Source organism: Ascaphus truei, chromosome 13 (genome assembly GCF_040206685.1).
Source record: "Ascaphus truei isolate aAscTru1 chromosome 13, aAscTru1.hap1, whole genome shotgun sequence".
Taxonomy (NCBI): Eukaryota; Metazoa; Chordata; class Amphibia; order Anura; family Ascaphidae; genus Ascaphus; species Ascaphus truei.
The window spans coordinates 15,701,950-15,714,626 of NC_134495.1; the positions used below are offsets into that span (position 1 = coordinate 15,701,950).

Here is a 12,677-nt window from a genome sequence, read left to right on the forward strand (position 1 = left end):
ATTCTGCAGGCCCGGAGCATTGTGCAGGCCCGGAGCATTCTGCAGGCCCGGAGCATTCTGCAGGCACAGAGCATTCTGCAGTGCACAGAGCATTCTGCAGTGCACAGAGCATTGTGCAGGTACGGAGCATTGTGCAGGCACGGAGCATTCTGCAGGCACAGAGCAGGCACAGAGCATTGTGCAGGCAGAGAGCATTGTGCAGGCAGAGAGCATTGTGCAGGCACAGAGCATTGTGCAGGCACAGAGCATTGTGCAGGCAGAGAGCATTGTGCAGGCACAGAGCATTGTGCAGGCACAGAGCATTGTGCAGGCACAGAGCATTGTGCAGGCAGAGAGCATTGTGCAGGCACAGAGCATTGTGCAGGCAGAGAGCATTGTGCAGGCACAGAGCATTGTGCAGGCACAGAGCATTGTGCAGGCAGAGAGCATTGTGCAGGCACAGAGCATTGTGCAGGCACAGAGCATTGTGCAGGCACAGAGCATTGTACAGGCAGAGAGCATTGTGCAGGCACAGAGCATTGTGCAGGCACAGAGCATTGTGCAGGCACAGAGCAATGTGCAGGCACAGAACAATGTGCAGGCACAGAGCATTGGTACAGAGCATTGTGCAGGCACAGAACATTGTGCAGGCACAGAACATTGTGCAGGCAGAGAGCATTCTGGGCAGAGATTTAGGATAAAGCTATTAGCGGAGAATCGGTCAGCAACCGACAAAAGCTGTCAGAACTTTCGCAGGAGTTTGCGAGCCGCACAAAATGGGCTGGATTTACTAAGCAGTGCTAAATCATAAGGCAGCATACCGCTCATTCACTGACTGCAGCTTTAACACCTTCAGCACCAGATGGGCCACCAATGCAGGTGAAAGGGTTTCTTTTTATTTTTTCTCCCGGTTTGTAATCGGCGCTTTGCTCTCGCCCCCCAGGTCATGAAATTCCCGCCAGCAGCCGGTTAGTGATTTCGGAGTTTATCCGCCCGCTTCAGATCGCAGGGGACAAGCCAGGGCAGCTGTCTGTAAGGCCCACATTCCTGACGAGGACCCGATCCAGCAGCCCGGGGAACAGGCTCGAATCCGATGTAAGTCCTACAAGTGGCTGGGACACGGGGTCCTCAGGATGCCTAGTCACTTGAGAAAGAGCTATTGGTCGAAACGTTGTGTGGGCACAAATAAATTGGCTTTATTTAGAAAACCGTAGAGCGTTGGATCCTTTTTTCCTGAGTATTGCCCTGGAATTACTCTGACAGGTACTCCTTGAACCAGCAGCACCGGTAAACTGTATGTATTTATTTATTTTTATTGTGGTGTGCAGCATACTCTTTTATTTACATTGGGACACGGGGTCAGCAGCTCGAAATTACTGGAGGGTTCCAACATGGATTTGGGTCAGATTTGGGCCGATGGAAAGCTTTGCACGCTGTAAACTGGATCTTCTTAAAAATTGGATCCTCTTTAGAAATTTGAGGGCAAATAAGAACCAAGTGGCCCCCCCGTGCCTGCCCATATTCTGTAAAACCACTATATGATCCTTTCTCTCATATTTAGGATTTAACCTTATGTCTATCCCAAACAAGGTTTAATTCGCTGACTGCATAACCCTTCCACCACCTCTGCTGGGATGCTATTCCCTGGATCCGCCACTCTTTCTTTGAAGTACTTCCTCACATTTGCTGCCACTGTCCAGCTTCAGAGTACAACCTCTTCTTCTCTCCCCCTGCAATATGCTTCCCTCCTGTACTTTCCTGCAACCCTTTTATGCCTCTCTCCCACCTGCTGAAGGTCCGTGAACAAATGCTTCTGTCTTTCAGATGGATAATGAACAGAAAACGAATACCTCAAAGCGAAGATACTCTGGGAAGGTCCACCTTTGTATCGCACGCTACAGGTAACCGGTATCCAACCTTTTTTGTTTTTTAAAACCCCTTCAGGAACCTACCACACGCTGCGAAGAAACAAAAAGCCCCGGGGGGTCCTTCACTACAGTGCAAATGTATCAGGGCAAAAGCGGGGTGATTCTGGGGCAAAAAAATTGCACCATATGCAGTGGCGGAATTTCGTTTTTGTGCCACCTCTAGGCTGGCGGGGCGGCACCTCCTCCGCGCACGGCGTCACGTGATGCCACATTGTCATGGCAACCGCTATCACGTGGCCTTTGCTGATGCGTTGTCATGGCAAAGCGCCGGCATCTGACATCACCACGGCGACGCTACAGGATGGAGTCTGCGGCAGAAAAGGCGAGACACGCACAAATTGCCTCCACAACACATATCCCGCTCTTGGCTATAGACTTCTCAGCCCTATGGGAAATCTGCCCCGGGTATCAAAGAAAATAATCCTATTGATTTCACTGGGATTTTCTTGCAGACATTTGGAGGAATGATTTTTGCCCCAGAGTTGCAGCAATTTTGCCTCGATACATACTGACAGTATATCTCCAAGTTGTGAAGCTGCTTCCCCACGTTGGAGAAGATCTCTGCTTCATATAATTGGGTGGGATAACAATCTTCCCCAGTACATGGAAGCGGGTTCACAGCATACTGAATCGGGGGCAAAGGCTCCTATTTAGTGTAAGGGGACGTGGGGGGATTGCTAGTTAATGACGCAGTAAACGTTCGGCGCAGTGTTAAAGCAATTTCTACACTCACTTCTTTCTTGTCAGCGTGATAATTAAACCTAGTGGTACTCTGGATGGGAGAATAAACAGGTACTAGTGGTATACTGTGTACTGTACCATTTGACATACACAAGCTCCAAATCCAAACCCACCGTATTGTGTGTGTGTGTGTGTGTGTGTGTGTGTGTGTGTGTGTATATGTATATATACACACACACACTTGTGATAATTGGGCTAGTGGGAAAGTGACTTTTACTATGCAGCTTGGTATGGGGCATTTAATTAAATAATTTGCCCTAAACATGTTAAGCTGCCACCACGTCAAGGTAACCCTTCCAGCAGGCACCCAGACTACTAATTTTATATGGTGTCCTTTCAATTTCCTCTTGTATTATTGGCCACCTAGGTCAGGGATGGCAAACTCCAATCCTCAAGGGCCACAAACAGGTCAGGCTTCAGGATATCCCTGCTTGAGCACAGGGGGCTCAGTTGAAGACTGTACCATCTGTGCTGAAGCAGGGATATCCTGAAACCCTGAGCTGTTGGTGGCCCTTGAGGACTGGAGTTGGCCACTCCTGACCTAGTATTATTATTGCACTGCTGAACATGTACTCTGTGCTGTACAGACATACAAACATGAAACACCCAAGGTAATTGCATCATTTTCATCTTGTGTCTCTTTGCGTCAGTGTATCAAAGTCTTTACGCAGTGTGTCAGCTTGTGTATGGGGAGTGTCAGTAGGAGTTGTTACATGATGCACAGGTTATAATGAAATGCATATACACACAACCCCAGCAAGCTCTAACACCAGAACCCACCACATCATAAATATATATATTTGTGTCAAAAGGAGTATTACTGAGCGTGGTCAAATGTATACAACAAAGGACAAAGATACCCAATGCTACATCCAATGTGACAAAATACATAGTTAAATACTTCAATGTTAGGATTCTCATGAGTAAGGGTCATTTAGTTAAACCCATTGGCCAAAGCGTTATAAGCCTGCAGCCACGTCACGGCATGACCAGTATGCAGCCACGTCACGGCATGACCAGTATGCAGCCACATCATGGCATGATCAGTATGCAGCCACGTCACGGCATGACCAGTATGCAGCCACGTCACGGCATGACCAGTATGCAGCCACGTCATGGCATGACAAGTATGCAGCCACGTCACGGCATGACCAGTATGCAGCCACGTCACGGCATGACCAGTATGCAGCCACGTCACGGCATGACCAGTTTGCAGCCACGTCACGGCATGACCAGTATGCAGCCACGTCACGGCATGACCAGTATGCAGCCACGTCATGGCATGACAAGTATGCAGCCACGTCACGGCATGACAAGTATGCAGCCACGTCACGGCATGACCAGTATGCAGCCACGTCACAGCATGACCAGTATGCAGCCACGTCACGGCATGACCAGTATGCAGCCACGTCACGGCATGACCAGTATGCAGCCACGTCACAGCATGACCAGTATGCAGGTCCTAACACTACCTGTGAACATTCTCATTTACCTCTGCAGTGGAGGGAGAATGTTCTTAATAGAGCTGTCCTGCACTGGAACATGGAATACATGAGAATACTAACATTGAAGTATTTAACTATGTATTTTGTCACATTGGAGGTAGCATTGGGTATCTGTCTTTTGCTGTATACATTTGGCCACGCTCAGTAGGACTCCTTTTGACACAAATATATTGTGTGTGTGTGTGTGTGTGTGTGTGTGTGTGTGTGTGTGTGTGTGTGTGTGTGTGTGTGTGTGTGTGTGTGTGTGTGTGTGTGTGTGTGTGTGTGTGTGTATCAGTACCGTGTTAGCCGAGCTTCAATAATAAAAAAATAAATAGACAATACCATTCTGTGGCTAACGAAATGCTTTTATTTGTGCGAGCTTTCGAGATACACTGATCTCTTCTTCCAGCGGTGTTACAATGAATGAAGCAAGCAAAGGGTATACTTAAAAACAGTGTCTCTTGGAATGTTATATGTGCTTGTCCCTCTCCCGTGTGTGGATGTGATTTATGGCTAGAGGTGTTAAATGGTTCCCGAAAGTTAGTGATGTAAGTGTGTGTGTGTGTATCTATGTGAATATAAATGAATGGAGAGCCCACAGTGTATACAGTGCTTTACAAAAGGTGTGTGTGGAGTGGGAGTTAATATAAATGGTGTGGGTAGGTGTGGAAATGTGAGAGATTGTAGCATAACTAAAAGTGTGTGTAGATACTATGTGGTCCCTATTGGTGTATAGGGATGGAAAAACAAGGAGTATTAGTATGTGTAAGAGACAGCTGTGTGTGCATATATATAGCACAGTATGTACAGACATGGCCTTTAGCGCTCATAGGAAGAGAGTTCACGTGTCAGTAATGACTCATAAAATTTCGATCTCTGTTTAGGCCACTGCTAAGTGTCCCGAACAGTTGCATAAATTTGTATTCATGCAACCGTCTCTCTTTCGGTGTTTTAAGATTACTGTTGAGTATGGCAACCCTCAGATCGTTCATCTTATGGCCAGTGTCAGAGAAATGTTCGCCGACAGGACCGTCTCTTGTTCCGCGTGTGATGCTGTGGCGATGCAGGTTCATTCTCTTGTTTAGCCCCTGCCCCGTCTCACCTATGTAGTAGCAGCCCCCTTTTATTTATACTCATATTTGACGCAAATAGCAGAAAACGGACCAATGTACCGAAACAAATGTCCTTTAAAATATAGGAGAAACGACACAGCATTGGTTCAAATGTTCTCAGAGTCAAAAGAAGCTGCAACTGCTGGAAATCCAACCCAGGTTTCTGCTTTCAGTTAACCTTGCAAATAAAACAGGAGAAAAGCACGTGGGAAGCACGCAGCCATCCCCTCTGCAGGGCTCCTGACATGAGAATGCAGTGATCTGATGGTTCGGAGCCCAGAAAAACACACAGGGTCCCTGCTGAGCCCAAATTAGGAGAACGTGATTCGCAAAAGCAAGTGTTTTATCATCTCGCCACCTCCAGCGAGTCTTGTAAACACTCTTCACGGTCATTGCCTGGAAATAAGGCTATTGCTGCACTTTGGTGAAGTAAAGAAAGAAGCCCCAAGGCACATCCAATTCGTATGGGTCATTTAGTTCAGTCTTTTTGGCAAAAAACATGTTAAATGTGCAGCCACGTTGAGGTAACCCTTCCAGCAGGTTACTAAACTAGGAATTGTTTACAGTGTTTTTTTGGATTTCCTCCACTGTATAGAGAAACAAGGATGCACAACAATGATAGTCAGCCTGTTGATGTGTGACATATGTATGCGCGCCAACAGGGGGGCCGGGAGCCAGGACAAGTGTCCCGGGCCCAGGTGGCTGGGCCCATCCAGGTCCAACTTCTGGCTCTGGCTGCCGGGACTCTGGTTGATGCCGTGTGTGGAGGGGGAATGAGTGTTAGGGGGTTAATTAACTGATGGCGGGGGGGAGAGTATGAGAGGAGAGAGGGGAGTATGAGATGAAGAGAGGGGGGCAGAATGAAACAGGGGACGGGGAAGATAAATACACGGGGAGAGGAGGGGATAGAGGAGTGGGCTCGTGAGGGGGGCGCGGGAGGCGGTCAAAACTCTAGTCTTTGGCCACAGGAAAGCTGTCTGCGGCCCTGGGCATCACCATTTAGAAGCACTGTGTGCTATGTGTGAACTACAGTGCACTTAAAACCAGAAGTGCCCTAAAACATAGTGAAAATAAATGCTAGAAAAACATACTTCCCACGCTTATGGCTGCAGCCAACGATATCTCCGCCATTCTCCTGGGGGAAGAGAACTCTTAATGACTACTGTAGTTACCTGTTTGTGCTTAGACCTGCTGATTTTAAATAGGGGCGGATGGGTGAGCTCAATCTAAGAGGGGCCATGTACCTCCCAACCATGTGTTATTCAACAGGTGCAGGGAAACCCTTTCACTGCCAGAGGGGGTAGTAATTTTTAAAGCCGAAAAATATTTGACCCCAATGCGTTACTGGCTGCTCTGGCAACAGGGGGAGTGAACAGGAGACTTTTCATGATTTGTGAAAGCAAGCCGGATAAGGTGCACGTATTTACATACAATGTTATTCAATATGCTACTATTTGAAACTAAAATGTAATTTGTACAGAGCTTATATCGGAGCCTCCTATTAGTCAATAGTGCCTTTAAACACTTTTTTGGTGGAGTGATTGAGTTGTGTGTATAATAATAATAGCATGTTCTTGTATAGCGCTGCTAGTTGTACGTGATATAGATGTAGAAGTATCTGTACCGTGTTAGCCGAGCTTAATAATCAAAAATGAATAGACATTCTGTGGCTAACGAAATAAATAAAAGCATTTTGTTAGCCGCAGAACGGTATCATCTATTCATTTTTTATTATATTTATATATACCATGTATATTATCCAATCCATTATGATATATTTTTTCCCACCACCTATGCGTGTCATTCACCATCTTTTGCTTGTTCGTTATAATATTTGTAATATAATAATTTTATCATTTCGTCTCAGTTATAACCCTTTTGATGGACCAAATGAAAACCCAGAAGCAGAGCTTCCCCTGGTGGCCGGAAAATACCTCTACGTGTACGGAGACATGGATGAGGATGGATTCTATGAAGGTAAATTTTGCTTTACGTATGTAGCACTGTGCAGAACGCCAGAATAGCAGCACGAGGATCGCTGTGATACTTAACTATCAAATTCCTTAGATTTTACAATGTCTCTGAAAACTCAATCTTGTCCTCCTAATGTCAATTGATTCAGTGTTTTGAAGCCTGAGCTTTATTACCATGGCGGTGATCTGTAATTGCTGCCAATTATGAAGCACTGCAGCATTCTAATTACAATCAATTATAGGTTAAAGCAGTAAAAATCAGGGCATTATTGAAAACCCTGCTCTCTGATTGGTTAAAATTCCGGGCATTATTCACAGTAATGCCCTGAATTTCAGCAGCTTGCAAAGTGCAGTTTTCAATCTGTTTATTTCCAGCCAATCAGCTTTCAGAACAGCTGAGACAGGGTAGGGGATTGGTTTGAATTAAGTAAAAGCTCTGAGACATGGCAGGGGATTGGTCAAAAAGTATCAGCCACGGTTTGACTCCTCCCCCTCCCGAGCTGACAGATTTTCTGAGCAGATTCAGTTGAATTGGGGGGGGGGGGGGGGGGAGAGAGACTGCAAAGAAGTAAGTGTGTGTGTGTGGGGAGGTGTGGGTGGGTGGGGTGGGGTGTAGAGGTGCTGTGTTGTGTGTAAAAGGGGGGAGAGTGCAAAGTTTAGTAAGTGGCTTCATTTTTTATTATTTGACTGCAGTGTGTGTGTGTGTGTGTGTGTGTGTGTGTGTGTGTGTGTGTGTGTGTGTGTGTGTTGTGCTGTGCTGTTGTATGTGTAGTAGCAGTTTGTGTGAGTGTAGAGCTGATGTGTGTGTGTATATAGAGCTACTGTGTGTGTGTGTGTGTGTGTGTGTGTGTGTGTGTGTGTGTGTGTGTGTGTGTGTGTGTGTGTGTGTGTGTGTGTGTGTGTGTGTGTGTGTGTAGAGCTCCAGTGTGTGTGTGTCAGTAGCAGTGTTTATGGGTGTAGCATGTGTGTAGCAGCAGAGTTTGTGTGTGTGTAGAGCTGCTGTGTGTGTAGAGGTGCTGTGTAGTGAGTGTAGTGGAGGTGGTGTGTTGTGTGTCTAGAGCTCCAGTGTGTGTGTGTGTGTGTAGGTGTGCAGTTTTGTGTGTGTGTGTGTGTACAGAGAGGGGGCGGCAGTGTGTGGATATAGATATCTGCAGTGTAAGAGTATATAGAGGTGGTTTCATGTATTTACCATTTTATTTTAATTAAAAAATCTATTTAACTATACAAAAGTGTCTATTATTTATTAAATAAGCCTACAGTACATTTAGCCTATAATAGTAATAATCCCCTCAGAACAGGGCATTACTGGCCAATAATGCCCTGGCTGGGTTAACGTCCCTCGGCTTCGCCTCGGGCCTTCAGCTCTTCCAGCCAGGGCATTATTGGCCAGTAATGCCATGTTCTTCAGGGATTATTACTTAAATAATGACCAATTTTCTGCTTAAAGTCTATAACCTTTTCAGTGCCAGAGGGGTCTAAAATGCATTGCTTTTGGTTGTGTTGTAGGAGACTAGCACTGAAAGGGTCAAAGGGGTATATAAAATGATGGCAACATTGTGTTTCTAGTATCTCTGCAGCTGCTGAATGCTGATATATTCTGATTGACTACACCCTAAGGCAGTGTTTTTCAACTGGGGTTCCCCGGGCATCCCTAAAAGGCTCCCTGCAATTTTCAGGTCATTTGAAAATGTTACCAAATACAGAAGGATTTACAGTACATCTGATCTCAGACGCGCTATTAGAGAGGGTTGGGGTTCCTTACAATGCATCTGATCTCAGACGCACTATTAGAGAGGGTTGGGGTTCCTTACACTGCATCTGATCTCAGACGCGCTATTAGAGAGGGTTGGGGTTCCTTACAATGCATCTGATCTCAGACGCGCTATTGGTGAGGGATGGGGTTCCTTACAATGCACCTGATTTTAGATGCGCTATTAGAGAGGGATGGGGTTCCTTACAATGCATCTGATCTCAGACACGCTATTAGAGAGGGATGGGGTTCCTTACAATGCATCTGATCTCAGACGCGCTATTAGAGAGGGTTGGGGTTCCTTAGGCTGCGCTTATAGTGCCGGCAAGGCGACATCGACTGAAAACAAAAGCATTGCCGCCACCGTCGCAGGAACTTATAGTAAACGCGGCGCGACAGCGCCGACTAAAAATTTGGAAGCCGATAAAATGTGAATTTTCAGAGGCTGTCGCCACATGTGACAGCCTCTAACCAATCAATGGCCAGGTCGCCAGCGACGTCGGCAAAAGTTCAATTATAACTTTCGCGGGTTGGCGACAGCGACGGGTGACATCATCCGTCGCGTCGCTGTCGCGCGCACTATAAGCGCAGCCTTACAATGCATCTGATCTCAGACGCGCTATTGGAGAGGGTTGAGGTTTCCTTACACTGCATCTGATCTCAGACGCGCTACTAGAGGGTTCTTTAACCAAAAAAAAAAGTTGGAGACCACTGCCCTCAGAACTTGAAGAAATGACAAGGCTATGATCCAGAACTTGTAGCCTACTTTGCACTGGACGGGTTAACATTGGACACACAGCACTTATGGGACTGGTTCCACTGTGGTGTACCATCCAGCTGTATGCATGCAGATGTATACCTATGGTGAAGGAAGATACCATGGAGATAAATGTGTAAAACAGAGACATGGGGTGTGGTATGTGTCGGAATGTGACAAACCTGCTGTGACGAGAGAGCAGAGAGGTACAGTTTTATGATCTATGTAAGGGAAAATTGATTTAGATGGCTGATTGATGAGGCTATAAATTTGTAGCTCTTCGCAATGGTATTTTAAGTCAATACAAATGTTTTCCACTGAGAACAGAGGTTTCGGGGGTAATTTCAACATATTTAATTAACCACTCTTTTTTTTTTTTTTAAATGATGTGCTTTATAAATAATTTGAAAACAAAAGATGAAATCTGTCATTTTATATATGTTAATTTTATTTTGCAAGTGGAAATTAGCAAATCCCATTTAACCACTTTTGCTGTCAGGGAGGCCTCTTTGCCTCTGGCAGCAAATGGGTTAACATAGCCACTTGCAATACTGCTCTCAAATTTAGTTATGGGGCCCATTAATGGGGTTAATGCGGCATACAGATAATTGAATATCGGTGACAGCAGCGTTACATTACTGCATGGTTCCCTGACCTTTTTCCTCTTAGAGCTGCCATATTTTTAGGGGTTTCTTATTTGGGTTTACATCAGGCGCAGTCCCATTCCTTTTTCACCAGGGGTTGGTAGAAACACTTGTTTGCTTTCTCCCACCCAGGAGAGCTGCTAGATGGGCAAAGAGGACTGGTCCCTTCAAATTTTGTGGATTTTGTCCAGAACGATGAATCCCATGTATCGAGCACCTTGGCCAGCGAGCAGGAGGAGAATTTCCTCAACCATTCGGCGCCTCTTCTGCAAGGGGGACACAAGCTGGAGATCACCCCACCCATTCACATAGAGCCCATCGTGCTGAACAATGGCACGGGGACCATGGACGTTAACATTGATGAGATTGGAGAAGACATTGTGCCTTATCCTCGGAAAATAACCCTGATCAAACAACTCGCCAAAAGTGTTATTGTGGGCTGGGAGCCACCACTAGTGCCACCAGGCTGGGGGACAATCCACAGCTACAATGTGTTGGTTGGTAAAGATGTTCGTGCAACCCTGAGCTTTGGAAGCAGAACCAAAAGTCTCATTGAGAAACTGGACCTTGACACGGTTACATATCGCATATCAATCCAGACTGTCACGAACCGAGGGAACTCTGACGAGCTACAGTGCACTCTGCTGGTTGGGAAGGATGTCATTGTAGCTCCTTCTCACCTAAAGGTGGACAACATCACTCAGTTATCTGCTGACCTCTCCTGGCTTCCCAGCAACAGCAATTACAGCCACGTCATTTTCCTCAGTGACGAGGAGTTTGACATGGTCAAGGCTGCCACCTACAAGTACCACTTTTTCAACCTGAAGCCCAACGTTACCTACAAACTGAAGCTTCTAGCACAGCCCCACCAGATGCCCTGGCAGCTTCCTTTAGAGCAGAGAGAAAGGAAAGAAGCATGTGTGGAATTTTCTACCCAACCATCAGGTTAGTGTGTCTGTGTGTGTGTGTGTTAGTTTTTTTTTAGGCATTTGCCTAAAATGTCTCTGTGCCTCTCTCGGTTGTCAAGTTTACTGTACTCATTTTAAATGGGTATATTTAAAAGCCCGTCTCACACCTTTGAATAATCATTGGTCTCACAGACTTCAGAGGATTCCAACCTCCTCAGAGGCTGAGGTTGCCAGCTAGACCAGCCTCAAAATCCTGGAATATTATTATCACATTACCTGTGTCTGCTATTCCTCCAACTCCTCATATTTTACAATACACATCTCACCATATCTCTTTCTAATCTGAGCCGAGCCACATTATCAGTATTCCTCTGCCATACAGTGCCAGAAACCTGCTGCTGGGGGTAAGTGCAGGAGCGCATGTAAGGTGTCACTGTCGCATGCTTCTTGTTCTACAAATACAGTAGAAAATTAATATATCATTCAGATTTCAGCTGCCGCAGATGTTTGAGCTCATAAATCCAAATAAAGGGAAGAAGGACCCTAAAGACAAAAAAAAGAGCCTGCACACTAAAAGATACAGTAATATATATGTAGTCTGATCACCATATGCAAACTCGATCATTAATTGCCTTAGGACCCCTAATGAGGCATTTACTGGAAGGCATTTTCTGCTTCCTGGCTTAAAATGTGGCAGTTTCAATAGTCTGCTTTTTTGGACCAGCTAGCTAAGTGACTGTTTTGATGACAATTGGATGCAGCTACACTGTAGCTTGTTCATAGCATTCCGTTGATCAGCCATGTTTTTATTGTGCAAAACCTTCCGTTTGCCAACTTGCATTGTTCTGTAAAGCCTCTGACAGCAGGAAGGAGATGCAATGTAATGTGTCTGAGTCCCCTCTTCCAGCCCAAGCAACAATGCACTAAATAAATCAGCTTATCAATAGATAGGACCGCAGGCTTTGATGCCTTGTTGCCTATTGGTAGCATTGCACAGTGTGTTGAGATGTTTCCAGCTCATTTGTTCATCTGGCTGAGTCGATGTCTAGACTTTTCCTGCACGTTGAAAATTGTAGCGAGGGTGGTTTTTGTGACGGTTCCAGGACTGAATGCGTCTGATTCGTTGGCACCATTTCTAATCACAGTAATTGATTCTTTTCTTGGCCATTTTTTGTAGCGGTAAATCATTTTCTGGGGAAGTCTCACAGCACTGGTTGGTAATTTGACGTATTGGCACGCCCTGGAATAGTAGCATAGTATGTTTCTCGACCAAGTAAGATGCAAGCCTTTTTAGTGGGATTCCTTGAACTGCAGTGCAGTAAGAGGCTCCAAACTTGGAACGTACTATTATGTGCATATGAAGGGCTGTTATATTGTTTCAAGAGAAAAGTGCACATT

At 45.7% G+C, this 12,677-nt stretch overlaps 1 protein-coding gene across 35 annotated transcripts in view; it reads left to right on the forward strand.

Annotated features, from left to right (window-relative positions):
* Window positions 1-12,677, forward strand: part of RIMBP2 (RIMS binding protein 2) — a 175,322-nt gene that overhangs the window by 128,126 nt on the left and 34,519 nt on the right. For all 35 annotated transcript variants that reach the window (XM_075568667.1, XM_075568668.1, XM_075568669.1 and 32 more), the window contains 4 exons: window positions 923-1,074; window positions 1,804-1,880; window positions 7,115-7,224; window positions 10,504-11,316. In XM_075568667.1, coding sequence (XP_075424782.1) covers window positions 923-1,074; window positions 1,804-1,880; window positions 7,115-7,224; window positions 10,504-11,316 — 1,152 coding nt within the window. The remainder of the gene's footprint in view (window positions 1-922; window positions 1,075-1,803; window positions 1,881-7,114; window positions 7,225-10,503; window positions 11,317-12,677) is intronic.